Here is an 18,558-nt window from a genome sequence, read left to right as displayed (position 1 = left end):
AAACATGCACACAATACAGTAAAAGACACTAAACCTCAGCAGGAGTTGGAGGCTGGTGTTAGTTTCTTTGCCTGGTTCCCACTCTTCCTCCACTCAGGTAGTATTTGTTCTTTTAGTGGGAGAGGAAAACAGCCCAGCTGTAGTAGGAGCAGATGATGTTGACTTTTTTACCTTCCTCCTCCTCTTCTGAATTCTTTCTTATTTGGGCTTCTGGTTTGATATTACATGAGAGGTGGCCCAGTGGAAAAGGGGTTAGGCCACTAACTTTCTATACATTACTAGGACTGAGGCATTATATGTGTGCCAAAAGGCAGAACTGAAGAATTTCCAGCTGTTAAATTGATGATGGCTGCAGCTGCACTGCGGAAACAATCCAGTTTGTCACCAATTTAACTGCCATGGCTCAATGCTATGGAATTCTGGGAACTGTAGTTTTGTGAGACATCTAAGCTCTGGTGTTGGAATAAACTACAAATCTCAGAATTCCATAGCATTGAGTCATGCCAATTAAAGTGGTGTCAAACAGGATTATTTCTACAGTGCACATGCAGCTGATGTTGTGCTTTGGCAAGTTTCAAGAACAGTGCTTCTTCTGATTTTTACAGAGATTGTAACGGGGATGATGTTCAGTAATGACTGTAAACACTTAATCTCAGTTTCTGGTGACAGGTAAGTCAAAGGCTATTTCTGCTTCTATATTCAACCTGTCTGTAGAATGGCAGTTAACATTTTTTTTAAAAAAAAGAAACAAAAATCAGGATGAATGTGAGTAATAGTCTCAGTTGTACATTTACCTGCTCTTTGACTTCTTCTTCTAAAACATTGACTGATTCTTCAAAACGCAAAGTGGAGATTCCTTATCTTTAGAATGGGAGCATGAAAGGGCTGTTAGCTAAAAATGTATAGCATTCTAGAGCATGTGAAGTGTGCTGGACACTTCAGGAGTGATGGAAAATAGCAGGTTAGAAGCATAGCATCCTGGACTTTCTGAGTGGGTACAAGATAGGTAAAGTACACTGTAGAGTGAGCATTGAGGAAAGGAATAAAGCCGGTTGCAAGGCCTGCAGGGAGGCATAACAAGAGAATTGGAAGACCTGGTTTAGAAAAAAGGGGTGTGGAACCTGTGGCTCATCAGATACTTTTGAATTACCATTCCTGTCATGTCTCACTGTTGGCCAGACTAATTTGGGATGATAGAATCGAAGATCACCTGTAAGACTATAGATCCCCATCCCTGGTTTAAAATAAGAGCTATTCATATATTTCCTATGCTTCCAGCTGTATTTTCATCTGGCGGCTGAGTTCTGAGATGACCATCAACATGCGACAAAGGCTGGCTGACATGAAACAAAGAGGAAAGCAAGTAGAAAAAGCACAACCAGGCAAAACCACTGGGCTCACCAGGTAAGAGGTGCTGCTCTTGAACTGACAGTTTTCCACAAGGGGAAAAAAAAAAAAGAATGAGGAGATGAAGCTGAAATACTGGAAACAAAATAAGCCAAGCCAAAGGAGAGCCAACAAAGTTCCAAGTACATTTTAATTAATAAGTATAGGCACTTTAGATGCCTGCTTTATTCATTCTGCCTAAGAATATCTCCCACTTGTTTTCTGGCACTCTGTCAGAAGTCATTGCCCAGGATCTGAATTGTGTTACAAGCAGGGCAAGTTCATATGCTTGGTGTTTGCCAGATGTTTGAATTACTACTGATGGATAAGGTTGTTAGCAACAGCAGATTTATTTGGAAAATAAGAATTAGATGGTTTCAGATGAACTTGTGTGGTGCCAAAAAAGAGGAGACAGATTTACAGCAATTTTCAACAGACTGTTAATTCTTTGTTTAAGATAATTAGACCTATTGTCTGCCACTTAATAAAAGTATAAAACGTGTGTTTGTTGAAGAAAGAGAGGGTTTCATATTTGGCAAAAGTTTCCCCAACTGTCTTAGTTTAGTATAATTTTGTGCTTTGAAGACTATTGGGCCTGAACAGACAGGCCAAAATAAAGCTGCTTCGGGTCACTTTGGAGGTATGCTGTTTAAATGACACATGCTTTTTAAGAGGCCAGAAACTGCACCAAAGCTATGCTCCAGTCCATAGAACTGGAGCTTGGCTTGGGCACAGCTTCCGGCCTCTTAAACAGCATATCTCCAAAGGGACCCAAAGCATCTTTATTTTGTCCTGTCCATTTGGGCCCATTGACTTCTAAAAAGATGCACTCAAATTTACATAATCTGAACTGGAAGTCTCCTACAAATGATGGTGGAGATGGCAGGATAGGTTGTTTGGAGTAGATGGAAGAAAGAGCCCTCTGCATATGTTCAGAAGTACTCTGACATGTCCCTGAGTTAGCTTTGGCATTGTAAAATTCTAGTCCCTGCTGAGTCACTGGTGAAATTTAAATCCTAATGGTGTGCCTCTGTCATACTTTCACTTCCTCTGGCTCAATTTAGCCTTTAGCTGTGGAGAGCCCTTTCCAAGCTAAGAATGCTGGTGCAATGGAGCAGTATTCTTTTTATAGCGAACTCTTCACTATTCCAACAGCTGCACAGCTTTGCCTTTTTGAGGTGCAGCCTTGTATTGGACACTCCTGGTTTCACTGAATGTTATGAGACTCATTTGTCACATGCTCTTCCTTCAGAGGGCTGAGTCTGTGAAATAGCAAGCAGAGTGGTTTGTTGGAAAACACGTTTGGTGACCTCTTTGCTTGAGCTGGATACTTTCTGTCTGGACAGCTTTTCCAAGGCTTGTTTTCAGTACTAGCTCTAGTTGTTGGATATGGGCAGAGTTCTGAGAATGCTACGTTCTGAACTTTGGAAGGATGTAAACCACTGTCACAGCATCACTCTATGGAGTTAAAAAGCTACATTGTGTAAGAGATTTTTTTTGTTCTTATTTGGTTTTGTACCATTCTTTTTTAATCACCGTGTGTGTGTGTGTGTGTGTGGGGGGGGGGGTTATGTTAAACTGGAGGTACATAAATTAATGTTGCAGCTTGGTATTTATAGGGATGTTGATTCCAATGTAGCATAAGAAGAAAGATCTGCAGAAATATTTAACTTCTCTGTAATATTTTTAGCTCACCTTTCTTGTTCTAATGTTTAAACTTCATATAAGGAGCAAGATAATGAGTGGAAGATGTTGAAGGCTAGTTCCTTCAGCAGATTTACGAAATGAATGAGTCAAGTATATGTGGAATAGCGGTCTATAAATAAAACGTATTATTATTATTATTATTATTATTAAGTAAAAACTGTTTGGAATGTTGTCAGAATTGGAGCTGCTGGCTTGGCAAGTGAGAGAAGGGGAAATTTTAGATTTGAAATAGTCTGTTCTGTGCCTTGCAATTTGTATAAAATAAACTTTATCCTCCAAACTATGTTTTGCAGTTGTGTGATCGTACTTCTGATCCCGTGGGAGTTTATTCTGCACACTCCCTTCTATATAGGGACCTACTTTGTTAGGGAGGTCTTTGTGTACCAATCATTTTAAAAAATGTCACATTCCTGACAAAGAAGTTTGGGTGAAAATCAGGAGTAGTTTTTTTTTTTTTTAACTGACTGTGTGGACATTTCTGGTAGCAAAGAAAAATACACAGTGCACAGTATTAGGGTGACCTTTAATAAGGGACAGAAATTTCAGCCACAATGGCTGGACTTGCAAACTTAGTTCTAAATACCCAACTGACGTCCTGAACCAATGTTTTGTATCTTGCTTGTAAATCCAAGATCTGTCTGATACTGGCAAATCAGGTGTGAGATGGAGAGGTGTGGTAAATCTAAGCAGTAGTACTGCAAGAGGTGCTGATAGAGAAAAAGTTCTGGAGGACTCGTGACAGTGCTTTAAATGCCCACTTCCTTGAAAATCAGAATTATTTATTTTTTATCAGGCAGAAAGTACCAACAACTTTGGTACCCATTCGCCCTACTTCAGTATTATTTGGCAGTTTACATATTGCAAGCAAATTCCTCTTAAGCCAGCCTATCTCATATATGCCAAGTTATTTTTGTCCCTTGAATGAGGTCTTGTACTAGACACTGACCTGAGGCATTTCATTAAAATTGCTAATGTCATGCTAGGCTTTCTTGTGTTGGATCACAGAACAGGTGTGGTGATGATGGATTTTAATGTCATAAATGCCTCAGGTCACTCCTTGTTTTGTCTGAAACAGAAGTGTGTGTGTGTGTGTGTGTGTGTGTGTTTGTGTTTACTGAACTTTTATGATTAAAGCTCATGCCAGGAATTCTTAGTTTATCCACATTTGATTAAAGATCTGTGCCAGGTATGCTAAGCATTCTTTGCTGTGTCTTAGCGTGATAGGAAATGGAGCATAACATTGGTATATGATGCTGGGGTTCTGTGCATGTGCTTACAGGCGATACGAGCAGCAAAGAACTCGTTCTATGGTGCTCATATTGCGTCCGCGGAGTCGCGTCCAGCAGAGTTGTTCAGGGTGGTCAGGGAGCTAACTCAGCTCCCTCCTGCCCTGAACCAGATCCTTGAACCTTCTAAGGCCTGCTGTGACCAATTTAATAGCTTCTTCACGGATAAAACCTCTCGGATAAGCGAAGGTCTTAACGCCGACATTATAGCAGGACCTAGGGTAGAGGCGTCCAGAGCCTCCATGGACTCTATTAAACTGGATCAGTTTGAGTTGGTAAGTACCGATGATGTGGACAAGATCCTCGGAAGTGTTCGGAAGACAACCTGCTCTCTCGATCCCTGCCCCTCGTGGCTAGCGGCCCAGGGGGGACCGGCAGTAACTTCACTGTTACGCCGGATCATTAATACATCTCTGAGGGAAGGGCAATTTCCATCTGATTTAAAATTGGCCATTGTTAAACCTTTATTAAAAAAGCCCTCCCTCAATCCCCTGGTACATAATAATTATCGGCCAGTCTCGCTGCTGCCATTTTTGGGGAAGGTGATCGAGAGGGCGGTTGCAATCCAGCTTCAGTCGGTCTTGGATGAAACGGATTATCTGGACCCATTTCAAACTGGCTTTCGGGCGGGTTACGGGGTTGAGACGGCCATGGTCGCCTTGGTCGATGATCTCCGTCTGGGCATCGACAGGGGAAGCGTGTCCCTGCTGGTGCTCTTGGACATCTCAGCGGCTTTCGATACCATAGACCATGGTATCCTTCTGGGGCGCCTGGCAGAGGTGGGAATCGGGGGCACTGTACTCCAGTGGTTCCGGTCCTACCTCTCTGGGAGGTCCCAGATGGTGCAGCTGGGAGACGTGTGCTCCGATGAGCGGGCCCTTAAAACCGGGGTCCCTCAAGGAGCCATTCTGTCTCCCATGCTATTTAACATTTACATGAAACCGCTGGGAGAGATCATCCGGAGACATGGGTCGCGGGGTTATCAGTACGCTGATGACACCCAAATAATCTTCTCTATGTCTCCGACTGATGCAGTGACTGAGGATGGCGTCTCTCCTCTCGTGGCCTGTCTGGAGTCAGTAATGGGCTGGATGAGGGAAAACCGACTCAAGCTGAATCCAGAGAAAACGGAGGTACTTGTGATAGGTTCCCCTGGTCCAGGAATGGCGGTGGTTCCACCTGTCCTGAACGGGGTCACGCTCCCTGTGAAGGACTCCGTGCGCAGTCTGGGGGTGCTTCTTGACTCGTCGCTTCACCTGACTGCTCAGGTGAATGCGACGGTCAAGAACACCTGTTATCAGCTTCGGCTTATTCGCCAGCTGCGCCCATACCTGACCCAGAGGGACCTTAAAACTGTGGTACATGCTCTGGTAACCTCGAGACTGGATTTCTGCAATGTACTCTACATGGGGCAACCCTTATACCAAACCCGGAAGCTACAAATGGTTCAGAATATGGCAGCCAGGCTGGTCACTGGTACTTCCAGGGCCAGCCATATAACACCGGTGTTAAAAGATCTCCATTGGCTGCCCATTCGCTTCTGGGCACAATATAAGGCGTTGGTGATCACCTATAAAGCCCTAAATGGCTTGGGCCCGGGATACCTGAAGGACCGCCTCTCCCCGTATATTCCGTCCCGCACCCTCAGAACATCTGGGCAGCAACTACTTAGGGTACCGGGGGCTAGGCTCACCTCCACCATGAGGAGGACTTTTTCCATCGCCGCCCCGGCCCTTTGGAACACGCTGCCCACAGAGCTCCGCTCGGCCACCTCCCTGGCCCAATTTAGAAGGGACTTGAAAACCTTTCTATTTCAGTCTGCATTCCCCGAGTAAAGTCCATCCAGACCTCCATCCCTCTTTAAGAGCAAGAGGATCGGCTAACGGGGCTTTTAGTTATTGTTATTTTTATTGTATGTATTTTTACACTAATGTATGTTGGTTTTTGTATTGTTGCTATTTTACTGTGAACCGCCCTGATCTTTGGAAGGAGCGGTATACAAATAAAAATTTTATTTATTTTATTTATTTACATCGCAGTCTTTCTGTAAGAACAAATTGACCTATCTTTATCCTTAGTGACTCTGTGTGATTCAAAAGTATGTATAGTGTTTTTGTATTTTTCCTTAAAATGCAAAATTAAAGAATGGAAAGAAATGACTAGTGCCTTATTTAACCAAATAGCCATAAATTTCTGTGTGAGATAATTGTTAATACAACTTTAGCACTAAAAACAATGAGACTTCAAAGGACTTTAACTTTGCTTCACCATTGTCTTAAGTTTTGTGGATTGGTGATGGTGGTAGGAATGTTTTGATCAAGAAGATGACATGAATATATTGTTAATGATTAATGATTAGCTATGATGTTTGTTTCTGTGCTTTCAAGATGGGTATCCAAATGTCATAGCAACCAGTTCCATTCTTTTTGCCTGCTCTCCTGTTTAAACTGGCTGTGTTCCACTAAAGAAGCAGTCTTCCAAACTTTTTTAGACAAAAAATGTTGGCATTCACTATACACTATGCACTTTATATACCATTCACATTACCATCATCATCATCAATCATCATTATCATCATCATCGCTTTATTAATTAATATTGAGATATTAACAATATAAATAAAAACATAGAACAATAGCCACAACTGAGCAGCTGTTCTGACAAGGACATATCACTGTTGTTTTAGTCAGTCTCAATTAAATGTGTCTCTCCAAAGCTTAAGCATTTATGACAGGACATTCCAGTGTGTTGGACCTTTTGTTAAAAAGGAAATAAATAGATGCCAGGTGGAATAAAATGTTAAATTCTTCGTGTGTGTGTGTGAATCTTTTTAAGGACAGTAGTTCTCTGAACTTTCTTCATCCAGCTACCCATGGAAAGTCATCCAGAGGTCATTACTTACTCTGATAATTTGATTTGCGATGTTATTTATTTCCCTTATAACAGATTTCTAAAAATCATGTACTTTTCAACACTGATCACAGAGATGAAGGAGAGAGCTCAATGCTCCACATAGCCTCCAACAAAGTGGGGATAGTTGCTTCTTGATATGAGTTAGGCTGCATCTGCACCACAGAAATAATCCAGTCTGGCACCACTTTACCTGCCATGGCTCAATGCTATGGAATTGTGGAAAATTGTAGCTTTTTGAGACATTTAGCCTTCTCTGTCAGAAAGCTCTGGTTCTACAACAAACAACAGTTGCCAGAATTCCATAGCATTGAACCATTTCAGTTAAAGTGGTGTCAAACTGGATTATTTCTTCAGTGCAGATGCAGCCCCACTTTCCTGGAAATATAATATATTTTCTATATTTAAAGCTGGGATTGATTTGTAAGATGGCGAAGACCATATCCTGTTCCATATCCTCTCAGGAACAAGTATTTTTGAGACCATTCTTCCATGCAAGTCTAGATCCATTAAGGGAACCAAATTGTACATCTGTTAGCCATTTCTACAGTTTGGAAGCTTGTGCCCTAGTTTCAGTTTTGCTTGTCATACATAATTCCCCAATAATGTATAATGCTCTGGGAGGTCCTGATGTGCACATTATTGATCATGCCAAAGGCAAAATTTCTCTTTCCTGTAGCCACCTCACCTTTTAATCCTGGATTTTGTGCTCTAAATGGTTTCTCTCTAGTCTCTAACTCTAGTTTCTAACAAGTTTCTCACTTTCCATATATCGTTGTCTTTCCACCATTCCCATTTTGTAAAATAAAGAGACATAAATATCAGTATATTACATGTGACATCGTCCAAACCTGGAAAGATTCATTTAGGAAGGGATTAGAGAATTTGGCTGTCAACCTCTTCAGTAATTGATGAAATATTCTTACAAACCATTTTAATGGGTCAGCTTTAATTTCCACATTGACCCAGGATATTTCCCTACTATTGCTAATTAATCATATTATTTTTATATTACTTTTTTAGGCACGAATCGGGATCTCTTCTCTCATCTGCACCAGCACTTTCATCAGATAGTGACAAAGATGGGGAAGATGAAGGGAATGATGAGGATGAGTTACAAGGGTTACAGTCTTTCCAAATGCAGACCAACTGCAACACTGAAAGGGATTCAGGTATAAAGGAAATGGAGGATGGATCCTGGAAGGAAGGATAAGTGCATCTGGAGAATTTAAAATAGGTTTACAACTGATTTGCATAGCCATTGGGAAATACAGAGCTAGCTAATGCCATCCTTCTTGGACTGCACAGGCTCAGAATTTGTGGAAAGAAAATACTATGTACATAAGAACATCTGGCTGTAATTTGTTGTGCCAATACACAGAACACTGATTTTTTAAAATAATAATAATAATAATACGTTTTATTTATAAACCGCTATTCCAAATAGATCATAGCGGTGTACAAGAAAATTATAAAACAGTACAAGAAAAAATCTGCAATAGATATATAAAACTAATAAAACATTACAATTATGGATAAAATACACATTAAGATACACTGTATCTTCAGGCTAGCCTCTGATGACGGTGGGCCAGCCTGTTCTCTCCCTCAACGGCCGAAAGATGACAGTTATGGAGGGAGGGCACTCAGTCTTCAGGCTAGCCTCTGATGACGCTGGCCAGCCTGTTCTCTCCCTCAACGGCCGAAAGATGACAGTTATGGAGGGAGGGCACTCAGTCTTCAGGCTAGCCTCTGATGACAGTGGGCCAGCCTGTTCTCTCCCTCAACGGCCGAAAGATGACAGTTATGGATTGCAAAGTATACCCAAGTACTGCTAGTTTTCCTAGAGTTCTCCCAGAGTGCCTCTTCAGACACTTGTGCCCTTGGAATAAATTGCATGGAGAGCAAATAGCACAATAATAATTATGAGTTGTCCCTGAACATGGAAGAAAAACTAGGAGAATGGGTATGTGCGATAATCCCATTGAAAGTAATGTGCAAACAGTTGTGACTCTATACGTGTTTGCTAAACTAAGATGTAAAGTTCAGCTTCCTTAATCATTTGCACCAGGAAATCATAAATATTTTAAGCAGAATGTAATTAATCAGTTCACTGGAATGTGTCCACGTATGCATTACATGTCTTTCTCTTTTTGTCTATCTCAGAGGTGGGCAAAATGCAGCCTGTGCCCTCCAGGAATAGAAAAAAAAATATCTTAGATTATCCTGCAATGCTCTGCAAGTGATGCGGAGGACATTTTAGGCCCCCTGAGCAATTTTAGGCCTAGGAGATGACTTTAAAAATCAGAAAGTGAATAGAAGGTGATTTTAATCATCTTTTGTTTTAGATTTTTTTAAAGGCCTGTCCTTGGAAAAAGTGATCCTTAAGCCCATGGAGAACATTGGGGAGCAAAATAAATAAATTATAATAATAATTATTATTGTGGGAGATGGGCAGCCCTTGAAGGTCTCTGGGGGGTGGGAGTAGTTAATGCAGCCCCTGGCCTTTCACAATTGTGTGTATGCACACATTTCATTGGAAACAAATCATGACCAAATAGATTTGGTTGTAGCTTCTCTTTGATAGTAAAAGATATTACAAAAAGAGAAGAGTTGGATGTTTGATATTGGAGGTGTGAGGTGTTTGGACTGTAGGACTAAAAACAAAACAGGTTTAGTGGATTATTTATTTTTTAATTTTATTTTTCTTCTAGGTTCAGATCTTTCTCTTTCAAGAAGCTTGTCCCACTGGGAAATGAGAAGGGTGAGCTTTCAATACACACACACACACACACACACAGCCTGTCCTTTTTAAAGATGCACAACACATTGTTGTAATTTTTTTCTAGATGCCAGTTTCTACATACAGTGGGTCCTTCCCATACACAGGGGATCCGTTCTGGACACCCCCGCATAAAGGAAAAAAGTGTATGCTCAAGCTCCATTTAGTGTGCCCACCATTATTAATTCCAGGGCTTGCCTTCCATGTAAGGTTAAACCCACATACTTATGGCGTGCCCGTGTATAGCGCGAGCGCACTGTAATATGACATACATAGAATCAGCTGGCATTATATCAAATGGATTCACTTATCTGGGGCATTTGATCTGGTATTTGCTCTGCGGGCATTATCTGCAAGGTACAATATGCTTTGTATTAGGCTTTCAATTGTGATCCTTCTTAAACAGAGTATGGACTGTTCTGGAGATGTTGTTTGCTCTTAGAAATAAGTTTTCATTGAGAGACATCTCTTCTGATAATGATCTCGGTGCTTCAAATAAGAAGATACACCTAAAAGCAAATGGATTTGCTATGAATCAGTAGCACCATTTTGCCTTCCAAAGCAGGCTTGTTCCTGTGTTTACACTCTGCTGGTAAAAAAATGCTCCAGAGACTAGGACACGGAGCAATAGACTAAAACTATAGGCAAAGAGATTCCATCTAAACATTAGGAGGAAACTCCTGACAATAAGAGTTGTTTGACAGTGAAATACACTGCCTCGGAGTGTAGTGGAGTATCCTTTGGAGGTTTTTAAACAGAGGTTGGGTGCCTATCTCTTGGGAGTGCATGGCAGAGGATTGGACTGGATAGCCCTTGTGGTCTCTTCCAATTCTATGACTCTATTATTCTAATATGATTCTCTAAGTTGATTCATTTCAAAAGGAATCCTTCATAGTTATATTTGCAGCTTCTTCTTTTTTTCTTTTTTTCTTTTAGGCAAAAGAAATTGCAATGATGCAGTGTTCAGAGGCTACCATGGGCAAGGCACCTCGGCAGCGTAGTCGGTGGTCGCAGCCAACAAGCACTATAGAAATGACAGTTAAATCCATGCTTGATTTACGCCAGTTGGAATCTTTCTCGGTTTCCCGGTCTGCCAGCCATGATTCTCTTTCCCAGGCCAGCAATGGGGATGACCAAGAAGAGCATCCTGATCTCACTCTGCATGCCATTAATGTAAGGACATCCTTTTTCAACGGAAGAGATGAGATGCTTCATTGATTACATGGGGGCAGGGTCAAGTTCTGTAATAGTCCTTCTTGTATTCTGGCTACTTCAGACTGCAGTACAATGCTATTTTGTGGGTAATAAAGTGAGAATGTAAATAAGACCTACTCATGGTTTTAGATGGACTTTGAAGCAGGACATGTACCAAAATTTGCTGTGCAAATATGAATATAAAAGGATGAGTAAATGAGGAGAATCTTTTCTTCTTTATTTCTGTTCTTGGAACAAAAAAGTGGCCTAATGTGACAGGTGAATAAAGCCAGTGTATCAGATCATATATTTCCTAAATCATGTTGTTTCTGATAACTTTTCTCCTCTATAGTAGCCCCAGCATTGATTTATTGAAAGAAAGATAACACACCTTTCTTCTGATATATTAGGTTGGAGGCTCCCCAGCACCCCGGGAAAACCAACCTTGCATTCGGCCCCAAGTTATTCGGCTTGTATCCTGTGAAGGTGGAATTTTCCCTCAGGAACTGGAACCTTCAGAGAGCGAGGAATGCGTAATCTACCCAGAGCAGGAAGAGATACACCCTACAGACATCAGCAGGTCAAACAGAAAATTTCTTTTGGTGCTTTGAATTAAGCCACTTAGGTTGTTCTTTTGCCCCCTGTATTCTGATTGTCTGTTGACTTGGTTGATGGAGCCTGCTGTTAGCTACAAGCTAAAAAGTTACTGAAGGATTTTTTGATCTGAATGTAACTTGTAGAATACAGTAAGCTATGGGTCATTAAAATAATTTTTGTTCTTGGCTAAGAAAATAACCAATGGCTAATTTCTCCTTGGATGAACATCTTGTGAGTTTCTTGTCCTCTCTTTTTCTCCACCCCCTTTCACCCTTGTCTGGTTGAAATTGCTTGAGCCTGTTCACAAACTTTAATGCCAGTAACATGACAAAGTCATGTGGTAACAAAAGTACTGAAGAAACAGGACAGACTTCCTTCTCAAGTCTGGTTGCACCAATGTCACTCTTATAAAATTTAACTTAGCATTCCCTAGTTACTCCTCTGAGCCAATTTCACTGCAGCTATTTTACTTCCTTTCCTTGCCTAATACATAATGTTATGTTTGTAAGTTCTAGATGTGGAAAAAGATGGGTTTTTTAAAGGCAAAATCACTAGTGCACTCTCCACCCCACCACAATTCTTATAGTTTTTACATTTATATATTCAGTGTTATAATTTTAGTATTTAAACAAAAGAGATTGCCCTCTCTTGAAGCTGTTAGAAAATGAGGAATGGGCACCAGACAGTTCTTGGAAGTACAGTGGATGCAATAGTTACTGAATTTGCAAGTTACAGTATAGTTTGAATAAATAATATACCTATCATTATGACATACCTATCAATCCTTTATGTTTGCATTAAGTTACAGCAATCAGGATGTAAATGTAATAACCATAACTACTGTATTTGATAAAGAGCCTTGCAGCTAAGGAAACTTTTGGTTGCATTAGGTGAAACACTTTCTGGTTTGTGCTGGGCTGAGTTGAGTCCAAGATCAGTTATGATGGTGATGTATGGGAATTCTTAAACTGCCTTTTACAAATCAGTTTTGTCTACTTACTTTTAAGGGACATAGCAATACACACATAGGCAATGATATTGCCTCAGATTCTGCACTGTTACGGCTTTGAGTAGAGGATTTTTTTTCAGCTCTGAGGAGGATACAGGTCATGTATAGTATCTGTATTCCTCAACCAACTTGTATGTTTTCTTGCAATATTGGAAAAATGTAATCAGAGCAGCATTGACATAGAGCCTGAGAAACAACATTTGACTAAATCTGACAATTTAGCAAATGTAGAATAAATAGTTCAAGTTTCACTGTCCAATCTATATGAAGTGCAAAAATTTGCATAAATGGTGGGAAAGGGGTAGGTTTTAAAAGTTATTTTGCAACAATGGGAAGTTATTAGTACAGTTTAATAGTGTGCATGTGTATGTCTATGGGGGGATATAAAGGTAATCTACAATCCTCATATGATGTTCTTTCCCTCTTTCATAGTGAATTCCAGGTAAAAGCTCTTCCCCATGGGAAACTAGGTAGAGGCTATCACAGCAGTGGGTGCCCAGATAAACACAGCCCTGACAGCGCCTGCTCTGTGGATTACAGTAGCAGTCGACTATCGAGCCCAAATGAAGGTGAGAGATTTGAAGTGTCTATTTATTTGAATTTGTAGTCCCACCCCCCACCCCTTCTGAAAACATCAGCCAAATAGTTCTGAAGAGGTACAAGAAGAAATTAAAAGGAAATATATATTTTTAAATGTACTGTGCAAGACCAGCTTGATTTTAGTTGTCAAAAAGGGCCCCCAAGTGAAAATGTTTGGCACTGTTTCTGATATGTATGAAATAATGGCAGACAGTGGCTTTCTCCAGCAATAGAGAATTATTGGGTGTGGAGAAGTATTAAAGTTGTAAATTAAAGTTGTATTAAAATTGCACATTTTAAAATTAAAGGAGATTTTTAATCATTCCAAACTGGCTGTCACAGACCACTGAGCCGAGAGGTTGATTGGAATTTTGGCCCATGGGAAAGGAGAACGAAGTGAGAATAAGCCTACTCAAGTCCCTAACAGGTTATTGCAGATATTCTGGAACTGAAGATATGCATTCTGTGTTATTAAAAATGCTGCATGTACAGTGCTGTTTTCAGAAAGCTGGAGTGCTTCTAGTGTGAAGAGAAAGGTCAGACTCTGTAAGAGCAAAGTAAGATAGAGCCAAGCTGAAGGAAAAATATTCTGCATCAGAGAGAAATGTAGAAGAGTTATTAAGCTCTTAGGAATCTGTAGAGTTATTAAACTCTTAGGAATTTTTAAGGAAAAGCTGATTAAGTATTACCAGACTATGCTGACCCTATTGTCAACAAATTGTCATTTTCTACTAGATAAAAGAACAGTCTGAAATGCAACAAAAAGGTTCAACATGAATAGTTTTTCCTTAGTTTTTGCTTCATAATTTTCCATGAAGGCATATGACCGCTGTTTCATGTTTGGCTAATATATCTCCAGTATTCTCCCATGATTTACTATATATTTACAAGCTGTTGCTAGGTAGATTTTCCAAAACCACCAGGAATGAAAAGGCATATGTTTGCTTCAGTGGCAGATTGCTCAGTCTGAATGCTGGACATCTTGACCTGCATACAGTTAAATTAACTGCCTTTTGTTCACTAATACCTCTATTCTGGAACACAAAAGTGGGGAAAGTTCCCCCCTTCACATGCTGAACTGGAAATTTGGAAGAGCCAGATTCTGATCTCCTCTGTGCAGGAAAACATACTGCTTACCTTGGGCCAGTCATTCTCTTGGCCTAGTCAACCTCACAGGGTTGTTGCATGAAAAACATGGGGGGGGGGGAGATAGCTGTATATACCTGCTTGAACCCATTGAAAGATAGATGGGATATAGACATTACTAATAAATTAAAATTTCTGGAGGCAGGAAAGGGAAAGGGACACTTTTCCTGTTCTGTTCTCCAACCTCCTTTACATACACCATACCTGCATCTCCATATAGCAGTAAAATGCTCCTTTTCCAGGGTTGGCAGGAGGTCACAAAGTGTACTTTCTAGTGCAGTACTGGGGAGAGTGTTGCCCTCCACTTGTTGGACATCATTCCATATTATGGACTATGCTGTCCTACAGGCTGAAAGGGTCACACTCTAACATATGGAGGACCACTTGACATTTAACCATGCTCTACTGCTATATAGTACAGCAGGGAAAGTGGGGGTTTGGTGGAGTGGGGGGAAAAGAAAAGTCTCTCTTCCCCCATGCCACATACTGCCTGAACAGTATCTGCTTATCCACTAGGAATACACTGCAGTATTTAGTTTCAGTTCCTACCTATGTAATGTATTCTATAAATTGTGTGTGTTGCATTCCCCACTTTAGATTCTGAGAGTACAGAACCACTCAGTGTGGATGGCACCTCAGACTTGGATGAACAAGTGGGAGAAGAAGATGAAGAGGACGTAAGCACTGGACTGGTGGATGGAAATGCTCCCAGGACTCCAGATCAAGAGAAGTTCCTCAAGCAGCATTTTGAGACTCTGTCCAGTGATAATGAGAAGGGTACATTTGCAAAACTAGTGACATCTTTCATTTCATAATGTTTTACAGTGACTTCTCTCAGAATCAGCTCTAGACCAGCAGTGCCACCATCTGTTGCAGTTCTCATTGGAGAAGAAAGTGAAATGAAAAGTGGATCTTACTAATTTCTTGCAGTCTGGTGACAGTCTGTCTAAGTGGCTGGGCAAATTGGCTGTTTTTGTTGTTGTTGTTGTTGTTTTTGCTAACCTGGGGAAATGCATTTTGCCTTGGTGCAAAGGCAATTGCTTGTACCAGGAATACAATAGAAATGCTGTCATTCCAAGTTGCAGAAGATACAGATCAGGACAGAAAACCATTTTGGTCATTTTGGCATTCTAGCAGAAATTTTCAATTTCTTACCTCCCCAAGACAGAGCACACCTTGCCTCAAAAATCTGCATGCTTACGATACTTTTTGTATGCACAACATCATACATACATGTCCATGTTCTGAAATGTAAATTGAATTGTTAAAATGCAAATACAAACAATTGAAAAAGAAGCATAAGAATACTTTAGTTGAGTGTGAAGAAGATACATGCAAAATGCATTCAGTAATGCATAAATAAATGCATACCTTATGGGATATACAGTATGTACTAATTTATATATAGGAAAATGAAAACCTCCATAGTTTTGAAGCCAATAAAAATAAAAGGGGGAATAGAAATGTAGGTGGTATTTGAAGAAAGGTAAGGAAACCAAGACTGAGAATTTTCACAACACTAGGAGTAGGATTGTAAAAACAAACTCCTTGTAGCACCTTAAAAAGTCTGCTAAATCTGCCATGTTTTTGTGCACTAGAGCCCATTCACTGGATACATGATGAGTGTGTGTGTGTCTGTCTGTGCCACTGCCAGTCAGAATAAATAGTATGGAGGTACAGGAATTATTTGTCTGTCATAGCAAATTATTTTTTCTGTGCTTTTTTAAACCTTCAGTTTTAATAATGATTTTTCATCATATCTGAAATTCTCATAAGGGCTAAAACAAGAGTAAATGATCATAAATTACCATAGTAGTAGTTACATATTTAGTCTTTGACCTTGTGCATAACTATTTAGAAATAAACTCCAATTAAATTGCTAGACCTTACTTCTGGGAAAACGTGCATAGGAATAAGCCTCATAGGATTGGGATTTGCACTCTTATCTTTGTAACAGGAACAAAACAACATATTCTAGCTAAAATGCCATGTTTTTCTGAACTAACTGGAGCACATTTCTTCCTTGTAATTCCAGGTGGCTTGTATAGGACTTTGGAGAGAACGGAAAACAGTATTTCTTCTCGTTTTCTGTCCCAGTCTCCGGCACTCAGGTAGGGTTCCACATTTCATTAATTCTGGATAGTTTGGCCTTGCTTTGGCACAGACGTGACAACTACTGATCTTGAACTTTTTAAAATTTTTGGTGCACCCCAGCAAAGAGACTTATTTTTATAAACATCTCCATCTTCTTTATGCATTTGTTTCAGTAGAGTAAATGAGAGGAGTAGGGTGCTCCATTTTTGATCAAGGTTGTTCTTTCTGCATTATTACTTTAGTGTTTCCACAAACTTTATGGCTATGTAATATATAAGGGCTTAATTTTGCCATTTGATCTATTCTTCACCATTTATGCACTTAGAAATATTTTTGCATTTCATTCAACTTGGACAGTGGAAAACATACCAGTCACTTCTGTTTACTGATCAGCTTTAACCTGTTTTCCTTTATTAGCAAACATTTTATTTGGTTGACTAAACTCCACACTTCATGAAAATTTTGTATCTTAAAAAAGAAACCTGCTCCACCAGATTGAACAGAGAGTTAGTCATCTTGTTTACTGGAAAAGGGTGTTTATTTATCTTAGGTTTTACTGAGCAGTTGGTTTTACTTTTTGTCAAAGTATCAAAAGAGGTTACTCACAATTATATTCCAAAACCTTCATAGTCTGCATAGTCTAGCTTTCACGTAGAAAAGAAGGGCTGTTTTTCATGGCACAGTCTTAGAAAACAGGCATACATATCATGTGAACAAAAGAGAGAGCCTTACTCTGCTAGTATGTTGAATCAAGGGGAATGTATCCTCACTTTTAACAGTAGCTTACCTTTCCTCACTAGATCCTCTCCTTCTTCCCCTTTTCACTTAATGCTTTTGTCAAAGCCTTGTGCATGATAAGTGCTTGTTCCCTTACTCACCATCTGTTCCATCCAAGGGGAAAATGTGTATGTGGAAAGATTTTGACTTTAAGAATTGTTGTGATTTTATGAATCAGCTACATATTAATGTTTTATGTTATATTTAACATAACATGTTATAACATGTTATATTTAATTGGTTGATGGTATTACAAGATATTAAGTATCCTATCTTATTTTTCCCTCTGCAGACAGCTATCACTTTCTTCATCAAATCTCATAGTGGATCGAAAACCCAGTGAGGGTCTTGCCTGGTCAAGACATGTTTCTGCAGATCTAGTAAAAAATGGGATTGATCGCCAGAATTCAGCCATAGAGAATGGCTTTCAAAATGATATGCATTCCTTTAGGTCACTTTATATGCAGAGAAAGAGAAAACCCACTCTGGAAATCAGCAGAGGTCCTGGAAGACCTGTTGGGCCTTTCCCAGATACAGATGGGGCAGTGGTGATGAGGAAGTCCCAATCAGTTCATGATCTTGTTCACAATGGTAAGGAAGTAACTTGGTACTGTGATGGTATAATTAAGAATAATGAGCTTATTGTCCAGCTTTGGAGATGAAACCTAATAAACTGTCAGCTCAGATACACAATTTGCATGCCATGAGCTGGAAATACATAGAAAAGAAGGAATTGCTAATTTCCACAGTAAGATAAGGCCTTCATCTGCTTCCTCAGAAAAAACAGCCATTATTTCAGTGTTAGAAATATTTAGCAAGTTCTTCAGTAGAAACATAGTCAAATGTCATGGAAGTTGCCATGCATTTTAATGCAGCTTATACAGAAGATTTTTCTAGTGGTATAGCCTCCAGTATAAGCTTAAATGTGGTTTTGCTTATATAGTTTAGGGGTATGTTGCATTACTTGAAGGGGTACACTCTGTATATTTTTACTAACGCTCTGTGGCTACCAGGCAAGAGATAATTTCCCTGTGGCAGCAAATTTTATTGCAGATATTTGGTATATCTGCAAGGATCTATGACTTGCTTCA

General features: G+C 39.9%; 1 protein-coding gene across 4 annotated transcripts in view; it reads left to right on the top strand.

Annotated features, from left to right (window-relative positions):
- Nucleotides 1–18,558, top strand: part of MAPKBP1 (mitogen-activated protein kinase binding protein 1) — a 152,000-nt gene that overhangs the window by 123,707 nt on the left and 9,735 nt on the right. For all 4 annotated transcript variants that reach the window (XM_089521897.1, XM_089521900.1, XM_089521899.1 and 1 more), the window contains 10 exons: nt 606–669; nt 1,279–1,404; nt 8,313–8,461; nt 10,004–10,053; nt 11,008–11,244; nt 11,676–11,845; nt 13,304–13,440; nt 15,194–15,373; nt 16,632–16,707; nt 17,760–18,058. In XM_089521897.1, coding sequence (XP_089378023.1) covers nt 606–669; nt 1,279–1,404; nt 8,313–8,461; nt 10,004–10,053; nt 11,008–11,244; nt 11,676–11,845; nt 13,304–13,440; nt 15,194–15,373; nt 16,632–16,707; nt 17,760–18,058 — 1,488 coding nt within the window. The remainder of the gene's footprint in view (nt 1–605; nt 670–1,278; nt 1,405–8,312; nt 8,462–10,003; nt 10,054–11,007; nt 11,245–11,675; nt 11,846–13,303; nt 13,441–15,193; nt 15,374–16,631; nt 16,708–17,759; nt 18,059–18,558) is intronic.

Source organism: Sceloporus occidentalis, unplaced genomic scaffold (genome assembly GCF_023333645.1).
Source record: "Sceloporus occidentalis isolate IW3139 unplaced genomic scaffold, rSceOcc1.0.p SCAF_4, whole genome shotgun sequence".
NCBI classification, from domain to species: domain Eukaryota; kingdom Metazoa; phylum Chordata; class Lepidosauria; order Squamata; family Phrynosomatidae; genus Sceloporus; species Sceloporus occidentalis.
This window is presented reverse-complemented; position numbering and strand designations above follow the sequence as displayed.